Genomic DNA, 27,636 nt, shown 5'->3' on the forward strand with positions numbered 1-27,636 from the left:
CAGAAAAGTCTAAGTGTATTTGGCTTATACTGAAAAGTATACAGATAAATATAAGTATATTTGGCTAAGTACTATAAGTGCACTAATAATAATAAAAAATAATACTAGTAATCAAACTAGTAGTTTACTGAGAGTATACTTTAAAGTGTACTTTCATAAACTAAAAAGTGGGCTACAAGTACTGTATATAATAAACTAACAGTATACCTATAAGTTCACTAGTAGTATAGTTATAGTTGCAGTACAAAATACAACTTGGATGTAAACTAGTTGTGTCCTCAAAGTTAACTACTCTTACATTTAAATTATACTTTTATAAACTAAAAAGTGGGTCAATTTAGTCCCAACAAGTATTGAAGTAGTACACTTACAAGTATACTACTAGTAGATTGATATTAGTATACTTATTACATAAAGTATACTTGGGTATACTTAAAGGGACTGTTGTAAAGTAGTAGTGCAGTAAAAGTTAATTTATTGGCTTCCAAAATGTAGTGGAGTAGAAGTAGCATAAATTGGAAATATTCAAGTAAAGTACAAGTACCTCATAATTGTACTTCAGTACAGTACTTGAGTCATTGTACTTAGATACATTCCACCACTGGTACTAGCTCTGCTTTGCTGGTATGACGTGGCTCACAACAATCCACGACAGATGCGTGCTCTTGCAGCTTTAGTGTATCTGAAGTGTTATTTTGGGATGGATGTGTTATAGTGGCAGCAGTGGGAAGCATCTGTGACATCAACTCGTGAAACTCCCTCCCTCGTATATCTCTTTCCATCTCCCATTCCTGTGACTCTTCTCATGCACACAGTTTTATAAGACTTGTGACTTTGAGTACACAAACTATTAGCCCGGCCTCAGGGTAGGTTTTGGTTTTCCCCATGCAGCAGCATACTGTGCCTTTAAGTGCATCACATGTAATAAGCTCAAATTCAAATAAGCAGTACGACAGGATCATATTCAGACACATAATCTAGTTTGACAGTAAAATTTTCACAGCGTTCTGCAATGCAGGGTCATAAAACGATAGATGTGCAATGTACCAGCTCATAATAAGCTATTTCTATGGCTTGAATAACATAATTCAGTATACATAACCACGGGAGCGTACATATAGAACACAGGCATGGCTCTTTTGGACATGAAGATTCTTCTGTAAACTGAGGTAGAACATGTTAACTTTTAACTGACCTATAACTTATTGTAACTAGCATTTACCGTGACAATCAATACAGGCTACTCTTCTTCTAATCTAATAAACTGCATGAGATGAAATCATCACAGATATAATAGGTAGATACTCACTGAGGCCGTGTGCTCTGCCTGCCCGTCGTCCTGTAGGACTTTGGTCTTCCAGGAAGATCTTCGCCTCCAGCTGTCACCTGCCTCATGATGTCACACTGACTTCATTTGACTAATTCAATAAGAGCGCTCTCTGCCCTGTCCATTTAAGATCAACACAGTGAAGGCCAGAGGAAGACAGAGGCGATTCATATGATGCAAACATGTACAGTATATTGCAAAAAAAGGCATGTTAAAGTCATAATATAGATCCCTTTTTTCACCAAAATGTGTACAAACAATGAAAACAGTGTGCTGAGCTTAACCGAATGAACAGATTATGCAGAGGAAATGGTTTATTTCCATGATAAACATTAGACTGGACATCATTTTAACAAAATGTAAAAAAAAGTGCATTACACATGAACATTGGCAATGTACAGTACAGTACACAAAAGTTAACAAAAAACAATTAACGTAACAAAATCTTACTCCCAGGTAGGTTTTTCCATGTTTTTCCACTCGTCTCGACCTCGCATGCTTTGGGGCAGACTTGTGCTCTATAAATACACTCTATAAATGCCTGGATCCCCCTTTTTAAATTACAATATGTCTTAATATCCTTCCACATAGTCCTCGACGTCTGGCTCTTAAGTAGGATTGTCAGTTTGATGCCTGCTGCCTGGGAATAAAAAAATTCAATCGTTGCCATTTTTAATAGAGCCTGAAGATATTTGCCTAAATTAGAGATGGCCCAAAGTTTTTTTTTTTTGCTGTGGTACAAACACGAGAACTTAATTATGAGTACTTCTCAATACACGGTAGCATTATCAGTGCTTTTCTTAATATCGAACCACATCTGCAAGCTAATGTACTCAATAGCAAATTGTAGAGAAAAATATATACAGACTGGTAAATTTCATCCATCCTATCTAATGTTTGAATGTAAATGATAGTTCTCATTCCAGCAAGTAAGGTTCCTCAGCCAGCTATTGAACCAATACAGTGTACCACAAGTTTCAACAATATCAAACAAATACAATATTATTATAGGCTATTAATAAATGGAAGTCCATCAAGTATGCGCGTGTCGGGGGTGGAGGAGGAGGCTGCTGTGCATGAGCTTTATGTGTGTTTGCATACATTATTATTTTGTGCCGTGTTATACATTGCAAGGAGCATGGTTATTATTGGGAGTGAGGAGGGTTAAGTAATGTACAAAAAGCCAGACCATCAACACGCTCACAGAGACTTTTTGCCAACGCCTGTGATGATGTATGATAGAGCTAAGGCCAAGGTTAAGGCACTTAAATACAAACACAAATTCAAAAGATGAAGCAAACGAGCAAAAATGTGGTGCTGTGGTCTGGGAACGCAAACAGAAGGATTTAGTGCTCATAGCACGCTGATCGGGCCCACCTGTCAACATACCGAGAACAACTGGCTTAAATAGAGTGCTACGGGAGTGAGTCCTTAAACCCGGAAGTGAGTTAGCATTTCAGCACTTCTGGTTTCCTCGTCTGGAAGTCAATGGGTTTTTTTTAATGGGTTTTTATTGATGCATATTCAGGCATATTTACAGATGCCTGAGATAAGGTCTGTGGTTAACGCACGCTTAAGAGATTTTAACGATTTGTTCTACGACATAAAATGCATCGATAAATACATTTTGATGCTTTTATATACGTCTTAAAAAGTGGCTAAATGAGACTACTAAACGTCATCACGCCGACTCGTCCGCCTTTACAGCCTCGTTGTGTTGTGTTCGTTTATAGCCTAACGTTTTACTTCTGGCGATTGCATTAAAAAATCATAAAGTGGTGTTCATTTGTGAAGATTATCTCGCTGAACAAAAGGTGTAAGTATCATAAACGTGTGTTTGCCACAGAGCTCATTTTCTGCAATAATCCAAAACCCAATGGAAAAATCCCATTGGGTTTTTGTCGAGGGAACCAGATCGATGCTGACTTCCTGATCGGCCTACAAAAATAAGTCATCCCTGGAGCACTCTAGTAGAATCATATCAATGATATTTTAAAAGAAGAGCTTTCTTGCTGGGAGTTAAATGACAAATTGATACCACACTCACGTCTCTAGCTTGCCACTTTGTAACATTTCTTAACTCTTATAGCTGCAATATTTATTAACAACTTTATGCAACTTTTCTGACATGGATCCATTTCAAATGTTTGTGGTATCAAATGTTGTCAACAACTTTGTAAGTGCCTTACGTTACATCGTGCTCATGTGAGGGAAAGAAACCAAAGTATTTCAATCTAACTAGCGGAGCAAACCTGCAGCTCCCTGGGGTCCAGTTAAGGGAGGAGAAGGAACAGAGGATGCATTGAAGTTTCTACTGATCTAACTAAAGAAAAGTTAAATCTTCAAAAAAAAAAAAATTACAATAATTAAAGATGATTAAATCATTTGCATTCATTCTTTGCACAGTTTTCATTTCTTTCTGAAGCACTCAGATCTTTTAAACACAGTAATAACACTCGCTTTTCCCGCATACAAGCAGGCACCATTCAGTACCGATCTAGCACACCCAGCGTGCCAAAAACAGCAGGAACACAACGTCAACCAAACAGAAGAAGTTGTAGAGCAACACCCTGTGGCACAGCAACTTTGGATTGGTGGCACAATCAAGCTCAAGCTATGTGAACGTGTACGAAATGGACTAAATAACAGATGAGGAAACGACTCGAAGATAGAGCTGCAACGATTTATCGATTAGTTGTCAACTATTAAATTAATCGGCAAATATTTTGATGATCGATTAAATCGGTTTGAGTCACTTTTTAGGGGAAAAAAAGTGAAAAATCTCTGATTCCAGCTTGTTAAATATGAATAATTTCTGGTTTCTTTACTCCTCTATCACTGTAAACGGAACATTTTTGATTTGTGGACAAAACAAGACATTTGAGGACGTCATCTTGGACTTTGGGAAACACCAATCGTCATTTTTCACCATTTTCTGACATTTTATAGAACAATCAACTAATCGATTAATTGAGAAAATAATCAACAAATTAATTGACAATGAAAAAGAGGGATAGTTGCAGCCCTACTTGAAGAGTTGAAAAAGTGCCAGGCTTTGCAGTTTTCTTGATAGGTGACTTTTTTTCTGTACTTAAAATAAAGGAAATCTAATATTGTAAATTCAGACTATAATTTTTAATTTTCACACTGTAAATAGAAATATTTTTGGAAAGTCAGAATTATTATAATAATATTCATTAGATCAAATAAACTACACTCACAAGGATGGACTTTACACTGCAAGCAAAGAATAGAACTCATTCTGATGTCTGTTCCTGCTTCAGTGTTCTCAAACTAATTTGATTAAATGTATCTGAAATGTGCACCGTGTGTGAATGGATACTGGAGTTGTGCCCAAGTGCTAATTCTATACACGATTAGTGTGCCTTCACCAAATGTTTGTGGGTTTAAGGAAAAGGTAGCCTGTTGTTTTTCAAAGTGTGACCAAAACGTTAACTGTGTGAGCCATGTTTTCCTCTTAGAGAAATGACTACCCAGATGCAGACTGGGTGAGAAAGTGATTAACTGGACCTGGCAACGTGATATGGCTTTGGTTACATCAGGAAGTGATCAGACCAAGAGTGGAAAATAAGATTACATTTGAGCTTCTGAATGTTTCCTGACATCTGAATGAATGAATGTAACGAACTTCAGTCGTTTTTATCGTTATTTCAGGCATAAGACGAGGAGTTGGGTTCAAATCAACCAATTTATCCTCCATCTGATGAATGATCGTTGTCAGTTAAACTGAATTATGACAAATTTGAATGCATTTTAATATATCTATATATATATATATATATAGATATATTAAAAAAAGACAACTTAAATGTTTTATGTCTAAGCATGTTGACGATATGTTTTGTAATACTGCAAAGTCATGCGTGGGGCTAAAATGAGTGCTTTAAGTACATGATTACATTAAATGCAGGAGGTCAGGGTGAACCAGCCACTGAGCGGAGAGACAACAAAAGAGTCTTTGACCAAAACAGTCCGAGAGATGCTTGTGGTCCGAGGTACGACGCTTTACAAAGAGGCATAAAGAGGCTCACATCCTTTTTCAAAATTATTATGCTTCCACGTGAAATGCCCTTTCGTGATGCAAAAGCAGCTGCAGCAGGGAAAAAAAATATATAAGTGGAGGTTAGTGAGGATTCAGCTATCAGTGGTAACACGAGGAGACGCCGAATGCAAACCAAAATGGCTCAACTGCGAACATTCACTGAGCTCCTTCATGGATACTGTTGATGAGTTTGGATTGAAAAACACACAGTACACTGACAGAAGCGTGTTACTTTTTCTCTCCATCAACATCAGAGCGCTAGCTGTAGCTTTCTCAGGAGTTAGAAAGGAACAACAACCACCACTGTCTCCTGTCTTGGGAATATGCCAAACCTGCCTGTTGAGGGTAAAATGGCAGCATAAGGCTCATCTCCACTGGGCTGTGGGGAAGTGTGATGATCCTGTATGTGGTCAGCAGGCTCAGAAGAGACCAGATGGGCCTCTGAGGGACAAGTGGAAGGACACGGGGGAAAAGTCTTCAGTCCTTACCTGGCCAGAAGCGTTCAAGCCTTTAGCGTATAGTCAAAAACAACCAGCCTCATCTGGATCTTTAATGCCGGTAGACAATGACAGGACACTCTCTGGAAATGCAGCTTGTGACAGTGCAGCTATGAGGCCAGGACATGACAGTACAGGTCAAAGCAGAGCTTCGTTTCTGGTACGACACCACAGCGGCAGTCATCTAAAAGGTACCTGCTGGAGGCAGTGGTGAGCCTCCTCCTCCATCTCATCCATGTCCCGGGCCACTGTGTTAAGGCAGAGGCCCTACTGGGAGCTGGCCCTCCATGGCCAAGCTCGGCAGCTTCTCCAGCTGCTCCGCCCTCTGTCGCATCAGCTCCAGACCAAATTCTATCCCCAGTCCTGGCATCTGTAGCTGGGCCAGCGCCTGCTGCTGGAGCTCCGCCGCACCACCCGGTTGTAATTCTAAACCTTCAGCAGGAGCCGCACCGATGGCCCCTGTAACCTCCCTCGAGGTTACAGGGGCTCCCACGTCGTCCCCCATGTCCTCTGCAGTGTCCGCCGAGCTGTGGTCAGGAGGCGTCTCCTCGCAGCTCATGGGTGAGACCGGTTTCTGGCGGTTGGTTAGCGGGACACCGGGGATGCAGGTGGCACAGCGGTACAGATGACTACAGGGCTGGACCAAGCTGGGTGGGACGACTACAGGGGCTTGCAGAGACTGCAGAATTGTGGTGGAGGAGGCAAAATTGGTCCCGGGTGGATCTATGCATATGGTGGGGATAGTGCAGTGGCGGGAGGGGTTAAGGCGGTGAGAACGGCCTCCTGCTGGACGGTCACAGCGCCGCCCTTGTGGTAGACGCAGGCAGTCTTTACAGGACTGATAGGAGGGCTTCACTTTTAAAGGGTTTCCTGTGCTAGCACTGTCCTAAATGGAGTAACATACAAATACAGTATATGGTCAGTGGTATGCAGAATATTTCAAACTTTAAAGCTGCAGTAGGCAGAATGTTTTTGGCATCATACGGCAAAAATGACATAACAACCTTTCAGCATATTGTAATTCAAGTGCTATGAGAGATAACTAGACTTCTGCACCTCCTCATGGCTCTGTTTACAGGCTTTAAAGAATTAAGCCCCGTGACGGGAGACTTTGGCCAATCACAGGTCATTTCAGAGAGAGAGCGTTCCTATTGGCTGTTCATTCAAAGGAGGCAGCTGTCAATCACTTGCAAACTCTGATCAAACGGTTAATCTAGGCAGCGCTGATCAAATTTAACATCTTGTCGTGTACTGTTTAGCTGTAAAATGAGAAAGTTTGCTCTGGCTGGTGGGCGGTGCTTGGGATTTCCTCAATAGATCTCAACGTGGCTACCGGGTCACAAACATTTGAGGCGAGAAATAGGCATTACAGTAACAGAATACTGATTCATATTCAGTCAGCGCTGCCTAGTTTGACTGTTTGATCGGAGTTCGCGAGTGATTGACAGCTGCTCAGAGACGGCGAGGCTCCAGCTCGTGCACTACTGTCAGGATAAAGTGACTTTTTTTTATCATATTTGCTCCATTTCTACCCGCTGCAGCTTTAAGTTACATATGCTTCTGACATGAAAGCAGTTGTTAAACACAAAACATGACTTTAACCACAATTAAAAGCTTTATTTTCTTAACTCACGTCAAAAGCTGCGGGGCAGCTGCGCTTGGCGGCGAGGCGGTTGCTGTTGTTGGTGTTCAGGTTGGCCAGGCCTAACCGGCTTTCCTCCGTCCTCTCGGCGTCCTCCCCTGCCCTCTTCCCATCTGAATTTCCAGGGGTTGCAGCCAAGGCCGCCATCTCAGCTTCCTCTTTCTTAGCCTCCTCCTCGTCCTCTTCCTCCAAAGTGCTGATCTCGAGCCTATGCCTCATGTCCTCCAGGGGGTCGAGGCGGCCGCACGTCTGAGCCGCCGTTCCCTCGCCAGGCAGGGCTAAATGGGCCATGGGGAAGCCCTCGTCCTCCAATAGGGCGTCCCTCTCCACGTCCTCGATCTCAATGAAAACTCTTTCCATGCCTAGCAGAGGGGGACCCCGCACCGGGGTGGAGGGCTCGCTGTCTAGCGCAGAGTCCGACAAACGTCTGAAGTAATAATTATAGTTCAGAGAGTCAAGGGGCTCCATCTCCAGGCCCGGAGCCCTGCACGGAGACGCCCCGCAGCCTCCCCACGCTTCATCCCCTCTGGACACTGGCGTATCCTCCCCACCAGTACTGTGGCCAGAGGCTTGCAAATCATCTGATCCTTCCTCATCCGTTCCAGGCCTCCACAGCTTGTTGTGGCGATGTTTACTGTGAAGGGCAAAGGAGCCATTAGCTTCATAAAAAGCAGCTATGTTTAATTTAGTATCAGCCCTGGAGATGAAACCTCATGGCTGCACTAAAGTAAAAAAAAACACCCAGGTGACTGCAGCGAAGTGCAAACCCGAGTGAAACTAAAGACCTGCTTACCTTGCGTCCAGGATTCCCTCGTACTCTGCCAGCTGTCTCATGAAACCGGCGTTTGGCTGAGCTATACTCCGTTTCTGCTTGACAAAGTTGTAGGCTCTCTCCAGGGACCAGCCGTACTCCTTCATTGCATAGGCAATAACTGTAGAGGCGGACCGGCTCACCCCCATCTTACAGTGCACCAGGCACTTGGAATTGTTCTTCCTATTAGACAGAAAATAATGACTTTGCATCCCCATTATGTGGATCTAGTTGGTGATAGTTAGGACAGTGTAGTAGTAGTTAAACTATTCTGTTTATGTTTGGATCTGATGGTTTTCAGGATGAGCTTCTCCATTTTTATTTTTTACAAACATCCTTTTTTACTTCAGGTTAACATGCTTAGACAGTTGCATAGCAACCAGACTGAATGCACCATTTCTCTCTCTCTATGTTACTCACAGCCGTGTCGTGCATTTGGGCGGGAGAAAAAATGTGTCCGGTGTGGTCACAGCTCCGGTGCTCGGGGAGAATACATGATGGGAGCCAGTCAAGCTGTGATGACTTTAAAATGATGACTAAAACCCACATCTATTAATACCAAAGTGCCGTGGGGGCACAGTTCTGTCCACTGTTGTTTTCTACACTTGTTGGATAACAGCCTGGTTTTACATTTCATAATCTGAAGAATTTTCTGTTTCTTCCCTCAGGCCATCACTCTGATGAACACTTAAGTACAGAAACACTCAGTCATACACTGTCAATAACCCTGTAAAACCAAATATCCACTGCGGCCGTTACAGATTATAATTTTTACAGTCTTCAATGCACATTTTTAGATTATAATTTAGTCTTGAATGCACATTTTTAGATTAGAATTTACAGGCTTTAATGCATATTCTTTTGTAATTTGTACATATCATCTGTCACTTCATGTAAATATTGTAATACGTACATAGCTGTCGTCCTACTCACTGTATATACAGTATATAGACACCTTCAAATGTACAGTCTGTACATGATCATCCAGTTCATGTATATTCATCCAGTATTTATTTCTTTGCACTATTTGTATTGTTTGCAACTCCCGAACACTTGACTCGTATATAGACATTTTATTTTAGTATTCTTTTATTCTGTTATTTCTATTCTGTGTAAGTACAATGAGAGAGCTGCATAGAATAGAGTGTATGTATATACTTGGTGAGATAAACCTGATTCTGCCTTTTACCCAGCCCACTGGTTTATTTTTTACATGTGAGGACTTACTTGGCTTTGACAATAAAGTTGTAGGTGTCGTTCCAGTGGGCCAGCAGGTCGGTGGCGTCCTCATCGTATACGCGGATGTTGTTATAAGAAAACATCCCCGGGAAGAAGTTGTCAATCTCTCTGGTAACATTCAGGATGTGACCCACGCTGCAATCAAAACAACAACATGTTAGTCTTCACCTGAATGCAGTAATATACAAGAATGGAATTCACTCCCAAATCATATTACATAACAAAATACTATATATGGTTTTGAAAATATACTAAAAGAGCATTACTTAAGTAACTACCAGTTACCAGTGCCTGTGTTTTGTGGTAACATTGTATGTTAGTGTGAACCTTTTCCACTTCACCCCTCTTTACCTAGGTCTCTAGCTTGTGGCTGTAAAGTTTCATGAGGCCGTGATTATCCTAGAGGTCACCACAGGTCATTCTCTACAGTAGAGTCTACAGTGAGGTCAAGTTTAAAAAAAATGGTCTCACTACAATGAAATAGCTCCTATGGGGACTAACATCATCACACATGAATATTGTTGGGCTCATTGGATCCACAAGAGTCTCAACTTTACAATCATACCCAATTTATGTGATTCCATGACTGTTTAGGGACCCCAGTATACAGAAAATGGGGGTGTCTGTAAAGGGGAGACTCATGGGTACCCATAGAACCCATTTTCATTCACATATCTTGAGGTCAAAGGTCAAGGGACGCCAAAATTTAGCCTAACTTTGGAGCGTTATTTAGCCTCCTTCCTGACATGCTAGCATGACATGGTTGGTACCAATGGATTCCTTAGATTTTCTAGGAGCCTGCTTCAGAGACTGAAAGACAGTAAAGTTGGCCGAGGTTGGAGAGGTTAAACTATCAGCTCACCCGCATTCACGTAGTTCTTCCAGGTTGGAAGCGTTCCACTCAGAGCCCTACAGAGACAGAAAGTTATTGAGAATAATTGCTAAAAATTAGGTAAGTATAAATTGACAGTACGTGGGTATCAGCGTGGAGGAAAAGTTATAGAATAATTTAAAAATAGGATATAAAATATGATCTAAAAACAGGTAAAGGTAGCATAAAATTAAGGTTGAAAAACTCACCAAGTACACATGGTCGAAGATAAGCGTGGGCTTGTCCATCTGACCCAGGATCAAAAGCATCTCGTTGTCTATAAACTCTTTGTACTCCGTGAGGTTACAGCTCATATGCTGCTCCAGCTCGTTACGGATCTGTGGACGAAGATCGAACAAGAAACACTTTACTCTCCAAAAACAGCGATACACAGAGAAGCACTAAAACACTCTAAAAGCACTAAAACATCTTTATTACGGAACAACACTCTACTTGAACTTACAGGATTTTCAGTGTACAGTTAAGGACTGTTATTAATAAAAAAAAAATAGATACAAATAATACAGTTTTAAAAAAAGATCTGGACCAATTACACACATTGATGATGTTGATTTGGCACATACCTCCTTGGAGGTGATGTTCTCCAGGTCTTGAAACGTCATGATGCTGCGTAGCTTGGCTTTAATGAGACACTCGGTTCTCTCTCGCTCAGTCGGCCTGCACATAATGAGTCAACACATCAGTGCTGCTGTCTGAATGAAAATTAGCATGACAGTGTAACATGTTCCCACAGCTGAAGACAAAAGGGACAACAGCTGGTGTCCAAAGCATTGAAATCTATCCATGACTAAGGACGTACACTACACACACACACCAGACATGTTAGAAATCAGCAGCAGTTGGTCTGTTTGGCCACATTTAGAGCTGCAACGATTAGTCGACTAATCAACAGAAAGATATTTGCCAACAATTTTGATAATTGATTAACCGTTTAAAGTAATTTTTCATGAAAAAAAAGGCAGAATATGCTGTTTTTAGCCTCAAATATGGAGATTTTCTGCTTTTCTCTGTTTTATATCATATTAAACTGAATATATTTGGGTAAGAAGACATTTAAAGACATCCCCCAGGCCTTTGAGACACCTGGATAGCCATTTTTGACTATTTTCTGACATTTTTTTAGACCAAGCAATTAATCCATTCATCTATAAAATAATGGGCAGATTAATCGATAATGAAAATAATCGTTAGTTGCTCACCACGTGAGACTGATACTGTTTGAAATCCACTTATATCATAAGGGATAATTACATCAGGTTGTGAGTATTGTGAATTCATTTTTCTCACTAAAACAGTAGTGTCACATGAAGCGGCCTGTCGGGTCTCACCGGTCGACGAACATGGTGGGCGAGTCGGGCCGGGTGGTCTCCAGGTCGGTCATAGTGTTCCACTCGTTGATGCAGCTCTGCTCTGAGGTGATGCAGCTCTCGTAGAAGGCCATCCACGTGAGAGCGATGCCTCCTTGGAAGTAGTTGAAGCGGCGCGACACCTCGCATGCCTTGTGGAGGACCTGCAGGGCAGACCTGCAGAGACACAGAGCAGACTTATTTTATTGGTCATTCTGATAAGTGACCAGCAGGTGGCATGTTGTTAGAGCAAGACAGAGTCAGAAGTCTTTGAACACACAATGGTGACAATAATGAAGGACAGTTCAAATGGTCCTGCCAGGAGAAAATTATAATCAAATGCTCTATAGTTGTTTGTTATTTTACAAAAATAATTTAAGTAGATTTTAATTTAATTTTGTGAGGTTTAACGCGAGGTAATGCTACTTTTACCCAATGCTGCATGTCTATGTGATAAAAAGCACCCACACAAAGGTAGGGATGTTGTCTGCATCATTAAATCTCTTCAATGATGGATAGATAGAGTAGGAGAAAGAAATCAACCTACTCAAGCAGGGGCAGAAAATGAACGAATGAGTGAATGAAAACTGATGATGCCAGAGATTCATGCAAGTTCACGCCAGAGGGGCCAATTACTCTGTGTTCGTTCCTGAGAATTAAAAGTAAAATTAAAAGTAATAAACATAAAACTGCTGTTGCAACGGTCTTTATAATTATTTTGCTATTTTCATTGTTTAAAAGTCACCAAAAAGCAGGAAACAAAGTCTCTGAAATTTTCTGTTGAGGACCCCCAGACCCTCCACCGCTTTGGTTTCGAAATCCTCCCTATTTTTGAGATCTCAAGGTTGGCAACTGTACTTCTATTTGGATTTTGTACACTCAGGTTTCTTAACTGTATTATATATGTTTGTTTTTTTACCACAATGTAGTATGTTCTTCACTATTGTACATATTGTATTATTTTTATTATTCTAGGATGCCTAACAACATCAGGCAAAGGGACTGCCGATGAAAACTCGCCTCTCAGCCAACTCGGGTCCGTTTACATTTGTTTGAATGTTGATAATGTACATTGTCCTTTTTTCAAATAAAAATGTAAATCTAAATATGAATTCAATTCAATTCATATGTTGTCGTGTTCGTGTTTCAGGCAGGAAGAAATTCTTTGTAACAGAGGACAACATGTCACAGGACTCACAGGATCTGTTTAGGGATTGGCTGCGGGTCCTCTGTGGCCGCACTTTGCCGCTAAAAGTTGAACCTTTCCCCAACTTTTGTTTTGCTTCCTACATTTCATGGCAGCTCGCTGCAGGACGCATTTCGTGTGAAGTCAGTGTTCCATATACGTACAGGGATGACAGAAATAGTATAGAGCCAAACAATAATCTAACATCTCATTATGCTTTACGTTTATTCTTATATGGATATGATTAGAACAAAGTAATTGGTGTCATTTTGTATGTATGTTCGTTAAGAGAAGCGTTGGGCTAAGGAGTACAAAGCCTCAGTGTTGGACAACAGTTATTTATTACCTTTTTGTGGAGCTGCTACTTGATCCCATAATTGAGCTAACTAGGGTAATCTCACCCTTCAGCATTGTGTACCTTCACGCTGCACACAGGCATGAAAAGAGGCAGACAAAATCTGAAAACTCAAATTAACTTGAACATTGCCTTGAGGTCTGGTACACATGTTTCGATCTAATGTAAGAGTCTAAAACAACATTTATCCAGCACGGTCGATGCGTTTTTTCCTCCTGTCCGTGCACACGCCACACAAACACACAACAACAACAACAACAACAACAGTAATCGCAGGTAAACAGGAAGGATTCACTCACCACATGGCCTGCACAGACACAGGCTTGAAGACATGGGACCGCCCCGCCGTGTTCACGCTGAAGCCTCTGGTGAGGAAGAGGAGGAGGAGAGAAGGAAGATCAGTTTGAGTGTGGGTGGAGATGAAGATCAGGGGGATGTAAACACAGACTGGACACGGCTCGTTCATGGGGACTATTCAGGACACCAACCGGTGGAACATTCCTCCGGCATACAGAGACAATGTTAACAGGTCAGCAAGAACTGTTCTCACACACAGACACAGAGAGAGAGAGAAAAATGCTTGTAATTCACGCCTCTGCCACTGGTGGGCAGTAAAACCTAAAAAGGCAGGGAACAACCAAAACATGCAGCCGGTGGCCCGTCTGAATACCAGCAGAAATATTCAGCCAGCTGATTTAGGTATTCCATCTTTTATGAAAGGACAAACTGAAACTCACCCATCTCCATCTAAATGTATGTTGGTATCACTCCACAGTGGCAGCACCATCCCAACAGAGCAATTTTTACTGTAAATCACAAAGATTTAAGAATAACATTTTAACAGATCTAACAATGAGATTAGACTGCACTAAACGTAAAGCTGCAGAGAGGTTGATTACCTGTCCTTGTCTGTGAAGTCCATACCCACGACGATGTTTTCCTCCGTATCCTGATGGCCGTTGGTGTAGATGACGACCATGTAGCGCACGCGGTCTGACCATCCGCTCTCTAGCCGTACAGCCTGTGGAACAAAAGGAGAGCATGCAAGAAATATACTGGATTTACTGGTGTTGTACGAAAACGTGTGTGACTGTATGATAACCATCAGTCACTCAGTAAACAACACTTTTCTAAAATGGTTTTAACGTTAAAATGAGTAAGAGAGTAAAGACTTGTGCTGTAACTTTCTATGAATTAACCCATTTGTGCCCAAACTTTGTATTTAGTATGATAAGGAACAATGCCACAACATTTGTTATGATTGGTCAAAAGTCTTGAAATTATTACTTAATAATTATCCACTTTAACATTTTTAGATCAATGAATAATCACACTTTAATTAATAGTCACATTTTTGAAAAATGAGGAAAAAAGCTAACATTGTGTTTATTGAATGTTTTCCATATTAGATTTTTTTTTTTTTTTTACATTGCATATGTGTGTATTAGGGATGTCAATCAATTCCAATATTTAATCGCAAGCAATCGTATGATTGTCCATGATTAATTGCGATTAATTGCAAATTAACACATTTTTAATCTGTTCAAAATGTACCTTTAAGGGAGATTTGTCAAGTACTTAATACTCTTATCAACATGGGAGTGGACAAATATGCTGCTTTATGCAAATGTAAGTATAGATTTATTATTCAAATTTGGAAATCAATTAACAACACAAAACAATGACAAATATTAGTTATATATTAATTATAAAACCCTCGCAGGTACTGCATTTAGCATAACAAATATGTTCAAATCAGAACATGGCAAACTTCAGCCCAACAGGCAACAACAGTTTGTCAGTGTGTTGACTCGACTATGACAGTTTTTCCTCGCCAAAATTTAGTGCATGTTTGAAGCGTTATTTAACATCCTTCTAGTTTCATATGATGCCAGTATCTTCACTCTAGCTTTAAAGCTGATCACGCTGCAACCTCGGAAAGATCGATTGCGTTAACGAAATCAGTGGCGTTATAACGAATTTGCATTATTATCACGATAACTTTGACAGCCCTAGTGTGCATATCTTTGATATTGTATCTGTAAATACTTGATTGTGCTCCTTGTAGTTTCTGAGATACACTCTATTGTAAAAACAGTAGTACCATGTGCCCAAAGACTAGATACAGTATGATAAGAAAAACTCACTTTTCAGTCAAACAGTTTGACCAATTTTGAAACCAAATTTGTGCTTTAGGCAACACTTCCACCAAAAGGAAATGAAACATTTCAGTTGCAGTCACAAATGGGTTAAATTAACAACTTCAAGTGTACAGCACCCACACACACACACACACACACAACACATATCCTAATACTTTTGAAAATAAATAAATAAATGTGAGTGATGGAGTGGGTGTATGGAAGTATTATACTGACCAGCTTGATGCGATCTTCAGACCGGAGGATCTTAAACATGACCTGCAGGTGTTGAGGTAAATCACCTGAAAGTGAAACACACTTTCAGACTTATTAGGAAACTGAATGAGTCTCCTGCGATTCAATGAGAACTAGTTTAGTTCATTCTTTTACTCATGTTTGATTAGACAAATGAAGGTCATTATCACAGTCTGGATGTCTAAACTGGACTCATCTCACAAAAGTCCTGACAGAGAAAATTATTTTTCACCGCTGCAATAACAACTAAAACTGCCTTTAACAAGTTGAAGAATATTACCAAGTTCAGACTTAAAACCATTGTTTTTCATACACTGGTCAATTTTGAGATTTTGGGATATTTGGCTTCCATAACGTGTCTTCTTTCAGACAAGTGGAAAGAAACTGTCCAAAATGAAGTGTTTATTTTACTACACTTTGTCTATTTGCGTCTGTAGATTTCACCTAAATTCACCAGAAGTTAGCATTAGAGAATGCCTCATGTGCATATTTAAACATAACATTTCAGAAAACTTGTAATACAAAAATAATTGTCTTAATGTCAGTAATCAACTGAGGAAGTCTCATGGTGATATCTATTAGTTAATATTATTTTTACCCTATTCCCCTGTAGTGTCTTCAAAATGTATAGAATTTAACATCTTTAAAGGCCGTTTCCGAGCCAGAAATCTCTCTTCAGTAGCTCTTACATCCACCAAACTTTCCAGTTTCACTCGTATCTATATTCTGAAGGTTTTCACAGAGTTGTTTGTTCATATATCATTCATAGCCTGAACATTTTATCCCTAAAAACATGGCAAAGGTTTTCTTTAATGGCTCTAGTGTTGACAGTATTTTTCTGATTTATGGAGTGATAAAAAGATATCCAAAATTCCCTCTGTAAAAACATTTGACTCTAATATGTCAACAAAATGAAACAAGAATTTTGAACCTGGCTTTAACCAACGTTCAGATTTCTGTTCTGAATGTTTGCAAATCAGCACATATACAGTATTTAATAAGATAATGCCTCATACAGAAAACTTGTAATACAAAAAACAATTGTCTTAATGTAAGTAATTAACTGGGGAAGTTTCACGGTGATGTCTATTAGTTGTTTTTCCCTATTCACCTGGGGTAGAAAACAATGCACACTTTAATCACTGACAGGCTTGACTGCAGAGACGCTCTTTCTGGAATTTCTAACAAAAAAAATCTAAAGGTCAACTACAAACTGATCATTCAGCTTCTTCTATTGTACATTCATTGTTATTTTTTGTCTCAAGTGGGAGGAAATATGCTCGTGGACTTGTCTCAATGAAGACAACTCTAAACCCTGAGACCTTCCAGGCGTGCTAAGCTAAAGTGTTAGCGAGTAACTCCTGAGTCACGTGTAAACAGACTTCCGTCTTGTCCAAATGACTTCAGGCTCAACAGGACGTCAGATTAGAAACTTGTAAACAGTGAGCATCTATTAAAGAACCCCATCACTTATTTTTAGATTGGGCATGATTATGCCGCATTTTAAGTGCAGACAAACATCATCATCAGCAGGATTATTATGTAATAAATAAAGTCCCAGTATTCAAAAGGTTAAAGAACAGGTACAGTCTTTAACTGCTTGAGATTTGATCTTGTTTGAACTGATTTGTGAGCATCCCTTGTGTTAAACTGCAGGTCACTTCAGGTCACTTCAGGTTGGACCCGGCCAGGTACAGTACTCCTGACACAGTTCAGAATAAACACAGACAAACCTACGAAGAGAAAAGCCACCTCAGCAAATACACTATCCTGTTTGGAGCTCATTTGTGCAGAGGATATGGGCAAAAGAACAAGAAACAAAGCTTCTTCTGTGCATGTTTGTTCCTACCTGCGAGTTTGTGGTGGGTCGGGGTCTTTGGTCCTTGTGCGCTGCCGCCCTGCTGGAGGAAGAGGGCGGCTCCTTTGACCATGAAGAAGCTCTCACTGAGGCTGGAAAAAGCAGAGGTGGAAAATACATTCAGGGCATTTGAAATGTTAACAACTGCCATCAAAGAACGGCAGTACAGTGAACTCTATAGCTGCACTACACTACACTCCCAGGAAACCCTGAACTTCAGCTTAAAATGTTGAGCACCAACTTTCACCAAGTCAGTGATTAATCTATCGTTTCCTACGACGGAGTATTAGGGCCACATTGAGGGGGGGAAAAAAATCGGAGATTTCGAGAATAGTCATAAATTTACGAGAAAAAAAGTCTCAATTTTATGAGAATAAAGTCATAACTTTACGAGAAAAAAAGTTTTAATATTTTGAGAATAAAGTCATAGGTTTATGAGAAAAAAAGTCGTAATATTACGAGAATAAAGTCATAACTTTACGAGAAATTTTTTTTATTTCCTCCTCCACAAAAGACAGTTTCCCTCAGGTCTGTGTGGTTCTTTCTGCGCAATAAACGCAGTATCCTGCACAATCTTTTCAAGGTCCTGATACTTATGATAATGTGGTGCTGATGTGCCAAAAATTAAGTATTTTGTTATTTGTGAAACCTTTACTAACGTATAACTTCACAAGGTGCTCCACATTCCTCATTTTCACACACTGCTCTATTTCCCCTCTAAAATAACACATAAAATTACTACTATATAATATTATGACTTTATTCTCATAATATTACGACTTTTTTTCTCGTAAACCTATGACTTTATTCTCGAAATCTCAGATTTATTTATTTTTCCTGAATGTGACTAATACTCCGTCGTAGTTCCCCCTCCTTTTAAAAAAAAAAAAAGTTAAAAAAAAAAGTGTGATTTGATATCTACTACTGGCACAACTGGCTGTCACAGGTACATCGTAGTTAAACACATTGTGTTCAGACTCCCTTCATCATACAGCTCTGATATCTCCAGATTCCAGTCATAAAAATCAAACTGACTAGTTAAGAAATCAGTCAGGAGGCAAGAAGTTGTTGATAACTGTCATAAATAAAACATCATGTGGGTGGGTGGTAACTGAGTAACTGGCTGTACCTGAGAGGGTACAAAAGGGCTGCTCTCCATAACCACTCGTTCTCTTGCTGGGAAGCCTTACGTATGCACCTTAAACAACACTCACACACATACTTTCCCTCATCCATACATGCCATACACCACTGAGCCTTCCTTATCTCCACAACGCATCTTATTTTTGGCTTTAGACTAAAAATGGGAAAAAGATGACAAACAGAAACAGACGTGGTTTAGTTCAATTCTAAATGTTGCACAGACTCCACTCTACCAAAAAAAAACCTATACAAAGCTATTTTTCTAAAGGCTTCTTCCATATGTGATATAGTCTTCAGAAGCAACTTTAAGCCTGTAGGCATCCCACATTCTTTTTTTTGTTACTGTCACTACACCGGTAGTTGGCACAGAGGTGTGGTTTCACTATATTTTCCCTGTTCACTTGGACCGCGGGACTTTACTTAGCCTATTTGTGATTGAGTCGCTACAATGTGGTTATGTTTTTTCATGTATTCTAACATTTGACTCTAATCTAGAGCCAGATCCTTTACTAATCATCCTCAGCTCATCCGAGTCAACGGTCAACCCGTAGAAATAGAACGAGAGTATAGACAGTGAACTGTTTGCCGTGGTCATTTGACTAGTTCAAAAGAAAATGGCGCTCAGCAGAGTCGATGCACACAAAACAGAATGAGTTAGGCAGCTACAACGGCCACAGTTCTTTGCAATGGAAATGGTACACATATAAAAATGGCCGCCGCCGCGACCATCATAAAAAAATTCTATGAACATTTTGAGTGCAGTGTCATCATGGGCAATACCATCTCTGAAAAGTTTTCCGTGCAGTCCGGAGTGAGACAGGGGTGCATCATCTCTCCCATCCTCTTCCTTGTTACCATAGACTGGATCACAACAAATACCACAGCAGACAAACCCAGAGGCATCCAGTGGACCCTGTTCTCTCAGCTGGAAGATCTTGACTTTGCCGAAGATATCGCTCTCCTTACAACCAACCACTCGAACATGCAGGCCAAAACTGACAGGCTCAACAACTTTGCCAGACAGGTTGGACTCAACATCAACATCTCCAAAACTCAAGTGATTTGTGTCAACTCCACTCCTACAGCGTGGTGTTGGTGGCGTATGTTGTGCGAGACGAGTGATGTAGTTCACTGAGCGGTATCACACAAAACGAAATGATACTACGACAAACTTTTATTCACTTGCAAAATTATCTTTTAAATTGACAAATATCAAGTGTGGAATAAATCCCACAACTCAAATGGGATGACTACCGTACATATTTTTTTCCAAAATAAGGTCTCATGGGAGACACAGGAAGGGGAGGGACTTCGCCTCTCTTTTGCTTGATATGTTCGACTCCCGAACCGAAAGATATTCAATTTACTATCACATAAGACAAAGAAAAGCAAATCCTCAAAACTTAGAAGCTAAAACCGATAGATGTTTGGCAAAGACTTTAACAATGAATCAATCATCAAAATTTCTCTAATCATTTTCTGTCATCGTAAATCGGAGTTGAAATCCCGCTTTAAAACACGTGGTGTGTTCAAGAATTGCGATGAACAAAGTTGCCACAGGGATGTGAAATGTCTGCAGTCAGGATACTGTACGTACAGTGAGCAGCCAGGTGTAGGCTGCATACTTATTAAGTCCTCATTGGTCCAGCGAGCAGGACAGAGGACTCATCGCTGGCTGAAAGTCAGCAGAGTCCTGATGCAGTGACTTTTACAGCCCTGTGTTTTTACAGCATGATTAACAGACGTGGGCTCGCTGACCTACGGTGAATCAAGCGTTACACCAGGACTATCCATATGTGCTCGGGCTTTAAAACTTCCGCTCCTCTCCGACCGGCGTTTTGGATGCAGCACTTCTGGGTCATGACTTTGTTATGAGGGCTGCAGTGAAGCAGGAGAGGAGCTTTAGCTTTTAGTCTTTTCTCACACAGAACAGAGTGCAGCTTTGTTTAACCGCAGTCTCATTCCCCCTGCTCGACCAACACACACAAAGCCTGGTATGACTGAGTGGGACCATCACAAGGCCTTTTGTTTCAGCTCCCCCTGCTACGTGGTATCACCGTTTCATTTCAAATGGATGTGGAAGACGTGCGACTTGGAGACAACAGTAAATTAATCACAAGGCGTGATGTCAATTAATAAATACACTTGAGAAAGGTTTGTTGATTTCAAAGTAACAACGTCAAACTCTTGTCAAAGCTCGATCACAAAAGTCTTTAAAATGTGGATGACTGTCGTAAAAATGTAAAGTTTCATGCAGCTAAATGTAACTAATCACACTGTGACATCATCATAATTTAACTCTAAACATCCCATACTAAATGTTGAGTTACTCTAATAAGTGTCTACTATCACGTCGACTATCAACTTCTTGTTTGTGTCTCTGTGAGAACTTACATGCGACAGATCTCCCTCCGAGTCAGAGCAGCCTTTTCCACAAAGTGAGGCAGCACGGTGAGCATGGCTTTATGTGAAGGTTTCACAACCAGATGCATCCTGCTAGTATAGTTACTGGACTATTTACAGTCTCCTCAGAAACAAACTCTCCAATTTAGCTGACATCCTCCCATCCATCTTCTACACCTGAATATCCCTGTCCGCGGTCAGGAGACTGCAGCCTCTCCAAGCAGTTTAACTTCTCTAGCCGTGGTCTTGGGTCTTCCTCTTTTTTCCTCCCACAGCTCTCTGTCCTTGTCTGCGCTGCCCTGTCCTCTCTCTCAGTCTCCGCTCACTATCTCCTCTTCGCAGCACGTGCTTCGACAATCAGCTCTCCCTACGCAACCCTCTGCCACAATACCATCATTCATGCGAGCGCTGGGGAGGCGGTGGAAATGTTACTAGGCGTCGATCTCAAGTCTGACATGCAGAATCCTAAATGAAGACTCTCCACGCTGATGAATTACTGAGCCACAGAAACATGTTACTCATCATGTCGACACTCAAGACGAAGCATGACACGACTGTTTCAACTACTGTGAATGACACCCCCCACACACACACCAACACACACACACACACACACACACAGACTCACACACATAGTGAGCACAAAGACAGAGTCTGTGCCAAAGCTCTGCTGACACAAATCATGACATTTATGACGTTGGGTTGATTAAAGAAAAGCTTTGTGACCGAGCGGGAACAACAGTTTATGTAGGCCTACTCACTGGTATGTAGCTAAACAGAGGAAACATTTTAAACACCTGTCATGTTAAAGGGATGGTTCAGGTGTTTCGAAGAGGGGTTGTATGAGGTGCTTATCCATTATAGGTGTATTACTTACAGTAGAATACGGTCGGCACGCCCCCTGCTTGGAGAAACAGACAGGAGTACCGGCACCGGAGCAAAGCAATACAGTGATGAGGACAGGGAGGCAGAAAAACACATTTTAGCCACCTAAAAGAAAGGCGTGCCTAAAAAATGTATATTCATGTAAGTGTACGCTATATTTCGAATATTTTCCGATGGGGAACTGAACTGAAAGTGAAACGCATCTATACTGTTTTTTTTTTTGGAGTGGGTACAGATAAGTTTCACTTTCAGTTCAGTTCTCTGTCGAAAAGGAGAAGGAAAGGGCTATCTGAAGGCAAGATAAAGCCGTGACAATATTCTAAGTATAGCATACACTTAAACAGATTTTGGTCATTTTTTAGGTTAGCCTTTCTTTTCGATAGCTAAAATAAGTTTTTCTGCCGGCCTCGTCCACAGCAGTATATCGCTTTGCTACCGTGCTGGTACTCCTGTCTGTTTCTCGATGCTGGGGGTGTGCCGACCGTCATCTACTGTAGGTAATACACGGACCGTGGATAAGAACCTCATACAACCCCACTGCAAAACACCCGAACTATCCCTTTAACTCAACTGTACTTCCAGCAGGTTTTTCTCTTCGACAACCGTGAGAAACTTTACAGAAAATAAACTGCCACTGATATTTCTGAATCTTCGGGACTGAGGACAAGACAAGCAGCTCATCACCTGCCAAAGTAGTTCTTAATAATCAAGGCAGCATGATACTTTGACATTAGGGCTGCCCTCAACCAAAGACATTCTTGGCCGACTAACTCCCATACGTTTTTGTCGACTGATTGATTATACAGTAGATCTGTGAGTGAGTTTCTCCACAAGGAATCACACAAAAGCACCACTTTAAATCCTGTGTTTACCAGAGTCGTGCTCATAAGTTCCTTAGAAATAAGTCATTCAGCATGACAAAAATGATTAATCAACTAAAGAAATCTTACTCGACTAAGACCAAAACCGATTATTCAACTAATCGACTAAGAGGGTGCAGCCCAGCCCTACATTAGTCATTTGAAGTGTAACTGTCATTGCCAAATTGTGTGTTGTTTAAACCCTTGTTCCAATTATAGAACCATTACATCAATTATAGAATCAATTGTGCAATAAGCATTTGGCAGAAACACAACCAAACTAGAGACCTGCTGGCAATGGGATTACACTACCCACAATGCCAAATCAGGCCACGGTATAATGTTCCCCACTGGCACCCTTTACCAGGACCCCACCCATCTTCAGCCTTCATTTTGATCTCAACTACACACCTGTAAAGTTTTGTGACCGCATCTTGTACGGTTGTGACGCTGATCTAGAAACTAAGTGAAAACTTAAAGTATTGTATTTCATGATGTCATCCTTTTATTAACTAAGCAACTGTTTTCATCTGTAGCCTACTGTTTACTCCCAGCTTTCCAAATGCAATTTTATTTTGCGTAACATTTTGTAAAAGTCTCATAAAGTGTTTTACAAATAATTAAAAGCCAGATTAATATGCTATAATGAAAAATATTAACTGCACATTGGGGGATTTCAGCTCTGTTGCAGCCTGAAATGTTCAAGACAATAAACTGTGTTGTTAAGATGAGACTGGTTAAAATCATGTCATGTAGTGATACTACCATCTCAAATACAATCAAACAAAAAATTACAGCGTGAGACATCACCGTCTGCTGGTATCTCCCCTTGTTGCTCATTCACTGACCACAAGGACAGCACACAAAATACATTCAGCAAATCCGAAATACTATACATTTGTTTGACATCTCTCTGCAAGAACTTCAAATACACAACTTTTTAAACAGAAAGATCTTACCTCTGATTATTTTTCCGCTCATCATCACTTCCAAAATCCTGAAAGACAAAAACAAGGCAGAGAATATAAAGACTGCAACAGTGTGACTGTCGTGTGACGGCAGTGTCAAACGAATGTCGGGGAAAAACTGGAGGAGAGGATTTTTACATCGTCTTCCTGTTCTTAAAAACAGACATCTTTGTGAATCTAATATTTGTAGCTGAACAGAACCAGAGAGTTGTTTTTGTGTGAAGTCCCAGACAGGATTAGTGAACAGAGATACTGCAATGAGCACAGGCAAATGTTGTTTGGGTCATCTGGAGGCCGACATTCGTTGTGAGCATCATTACTGGGGCAAAAAAATATCTGTTTGCTGGATTTATGGATTTACGGATTTATGTCCCGTTAAATCTTTAAGATGTGAGGTGGTACAGTGGCGTAAATGGATGTTGAGGACCATGAGATTGGAATAAAGCGTGCCAGCGCCAACTGCTGGTCCTCCCCTGTCAGTGTTGTGATCTCTTCTGCTACAGAGGGACAGTTGAATCATTAGGAGTAGGGATGCTCTGATACCAATACCGGATCGTGTATCGGGCCGATACTGACTCAAATAGCTGGATTGAGTATCAGTGACAATGAGGCAGATATATTTAATTGAATTCTATATTTATATACTATAGTATATACATTATATACTACAGTATATACTGGAATTTTAATTCCTGTTGACCAATTTGTTGCTGCATTAAAAAGGTTTACACCTGAATTGTAATTCCTGTTAATTTTGAAGATCTTTTTGCCAAGTTGCTAGAGTATAATTTATTATTTTAATAATAAAGAATAATTAAATAAATGCATATCTATGTATTTATTAGTTATATTTTGTTTTACAAAGTTAGGAAAAGCAATGTTTAAGTCAGGCCTGATGCTTCCTTACACATAAAGTGATGATCCCAGTCACTTCTATATAGTGAGGCATACAGCTTATTAATCAAACACTGGTATCGGATCGGTACTCGGTATCGGCCGATACCCAAAGCCCAGGTATCGCTATCGGGACTGAGAAAGCCGGATCGTGCATCCTTAAGTAGGAGGCCTTCAAACAGCACAAGTTCAGCATAAAAACACATCACACCCCTCCACTTTTCCTTCTCGCTGGCTGACTCTTGCAGAATAGTAGAGCTGTAATGCAGAAAGTGATATTTAAAACCCAACTTCTAATCAGAGGAAGAATGTCGCTGCTTGTTTTTGTGTCTCAGTTCAGTCAGCCTACTTCAGAGCACGTAATCCACTTTCCTAAAACTAGAAACTGGAGCACCAACGCTGATGTTATGATTTCACTGGGACGTTCACATCTGGCACTGCAGCTCCACATTTGAATGTTGACTTTTGCCGCTAATATTTTTGTTTTGCACATGGGATTTAAAGCTGCAGTGGGTAGAATTGGAGCAAAATATGATTAAAAAAGTTATTTTTATAAAACGGTCGCTATATCCTTACAGTAGTGCATGAGACAGGTAATCTGAAAAAAATCATGTGCCTCTGTGTCCTCCGGTGCTCCTAACGGCGTCTGCAAGATTTCACAGACCGGAAGAAAACAACCAATGAGAGCCGAGCTGGAGACTTGCCGTCTCTAAGCAGCTGTCAATCACTTGCGAACTCCGATCAAACGGTCAAACTAGGCAGCGCTGATCAAATATGAATCAATATTCTGTTACTGTAATGACGATTTGTCACTTCAAATGTTTTCAGAAACATCTTGTAGTGTACTGTTTAGCTGTAAAATGAGAAAGTTTGTGACCCAGCAGCCATGTTGAGATCAGTTGAGGAAATACCAAGCACCGCCCACCAGCCGGAGCAAACTTTCTCATTTTACAGCTAAACAGTTCACTACAAGATGTTATGAGAAATAGGCATTACAGTAACAGAATATTTATTCATATTTGATCAGCGCTCCCTAGTTAGACCGTTTGGTAGGCGTTTGCGAGTGATTGACGCCTCCGTTGAATGAACAGCCAATAAGAACGCTTCCCTCTCTGAAATGACCTGTGATTGGCCAAAGTCTCCCGCCACGGGCACGAGATTTTTTAAAGCCTGAAAACAGAGTCACAAGGAGGTGCAGAAGTCTAGTTTTCTCTCAGAACACTTGAATTACAATATGCTGAAAGGTTATTATGGTTATTGTTGCCCAATGATGCCAAAAGCATTCTGCCTACTGCAACTTTAATAGTCTGATTCACATTCTCAAACTCAATGTTATACTTCTCGTTATCAGGAATCTGACTGCAGTTGTCTAAAGCTAGAAAATAACATCTCTTTTTTTTACATTGTGATTTGTGTGTGAGGTGTTGCAGACATCTCACATCCCTGGGTTGTATACCTCAGTGTAGCATCACTCATTAAGTGAAAGTTCATGAACACTTGACTACTGAAGTGTCCTGGGGCACACACACACTGAACATAGATGTTAAAAATGTATGTCATGATGGAATGATGGAATACATGACTGCCCAGGTACAACTGAAATTGCCTATTTTTAAAAGGAGATGGATGTTAGTTATAGAATACCTTAGTCAGGAATCCTGTACTTAATTGTCTTTGATGTACAGTTTTTGTAAGTATATATGTGGGTGGATGTGTGTGCACTCCATCCATTACTTTGTTTTTGTGTACATGTATGTCAGGTGAGGCCCAGTCTCAAGGTGGTTTTATTTTGTGATGATTAATTGCCTGTTAATTTGTATTAATGGCAATAAAGTTTAAAAAAAAAATTGATGTCATTCCCCTTTAAAGATCTCCTCCCCAACATTGAGGCTTGCATGCATTACTACACATAAAAAGGCCAATAACAAGGAAGGAGGGAGAACAACCTGAGTGTGCAACGCAGCAAATGTTTGTGCAAGCAGCAAAATGACCACTTTGTTCTGACAAGCTAAACCCAGCAGCCTCCCCACCCCCCCACCCTGCAGGATTGTGTTTACAAATCCTGCTTCCACAGTATAGACACACAAACAACAACTCTGCATGCTAACAATGACACAATATATCAAGTTTACAACACACACACACAGTAGGTTAACCCTTCCTAGCAGGGATATTGGGTATTGGGTAGGGTATTGCTCCTGCAGGGTGCATTTCTCGTCGTTTCCCTCACACAAAGACCGAGCCCCGGCGTTTCCCACTCACCTCCCCCGCACTGCTGTTGGTCGTGCTGGCCGAGGATGCTGCACTGGGAGTGGGGGAGCGCTGCAGAGTCACCAGGGCCATGGTCGGTGGGGCTGCAGCCTTGGAGGGCAGCGGTGGAGGAGGAGAGGAGAGAGGAAGAGGGAGGAGGAGGAGGATGTGGGAAGATGCGCCGCTGAGATTGTCTCTTGTCACCGGGGAGAAAATGCCTAGTCAGACTCTCTCCTCTCTCATCCAGCAGCAGCAGCAGCAGCTGAGTCCAGAGCCCAGCCGGCGGTGGTGCGCTCCCGTTCGGTCCTGCTCCGTGCGTCCTCTGCGGTTATTACCGGAGTCCTCATGAGCGGGAAAAGTCACGAGAAGGGAAGAAGAGGTTTCCTCCGTTTGTACCGAGCCAGCAGCAGCAGCGGCAGCAAGGGAGCCCGCGGTCTCATCACTGCTGCTGCGCAGACAAGACAAACAAAACACGGTTTGCAGGTTGCAAAGCGGAGCAGAAGCAGAAATGACATGCAGCTAGCGACGGACGCCTGTGATTGGCTGGCCTAGTTCGCGTGCGCGCTGTCATTGGGCCAATGTTGTCAAGGTGACTGGCCAGACTAGGAACTCCCAAATACA

General features: G+C 41.0%; 1 protein-coding gene across 2 annotated transcripts; it reads right to left on the reverse strand.

Annotated features, from left to right (window-relative positions):
* Window positions 1–1,497: 1,497 nt before the first annotated feature.
* ssh1b (slingshot protein phosphatase 1b) lies at window positions 1,498–27,562 on the reverse strand. 2 transcript variants are annotated; one of them, XM_074617620.1, is made up of 15 exons: window positions 27,028–27,562; window positions 23,863–23,900; window positions 17,604–17,704; window positions 15,737–15,801; window positions 14,258–14,379; window positions 14,096–14,164; window positions 13,658–13,723; window positions 11,800–11,994; window positions 11,035–11,128; window positions 10,660–10,788; window positions 10,442–10,488; window positions 9,568–9,714; window positions 8,323–8,523; window positions 7,521–8,163; window positions 1,498–6,773 (listed from the first exon to the last, which is right to left on the reverse strand). In XM_074617620.1, the coding sequence occupies exons 1-15, from the start codon at window positions 27,106–27,108 to the stop codon at window positions 6,141–6,143; spliced, it is 2,631 nt and encodes an 876-aa protein (XP_074473721.1). In that variant the 5' UTR covers window positions 27,109–27,562; the 3' UTR covers window positions 1,498–6,140. The 2 variants fall into 2 exon arrangements, with proteins under 2 accessions (XP_074473721.1, XP_074473722.1); XM_074617621.1 differs by lacking the exons at window positions 23,863–23,900; window positions 27,028–27,562 and adding an exon at window positions 21,150–21,435.
* Between the last annotated feature and the right edge of the window lie 74 nt (window positions 27,563–27,636).

This window comes from Sebastes fasciatus, chromosome 19, assembly GCF_043250625.1.
Source record: "Sebastes fasciatus isolate fSebFas1 chromosome 19, fSebFas1.pri, whole genome shotgun sequence".
In the NCBI taxonomy this organism is placed as follows: domain Eukaryota; kingdom Metazoa; phylum Chordata; class Actinopteri; order Perciformes; family Sebastidae; genus Sebastes; species Sebastes fasciatus.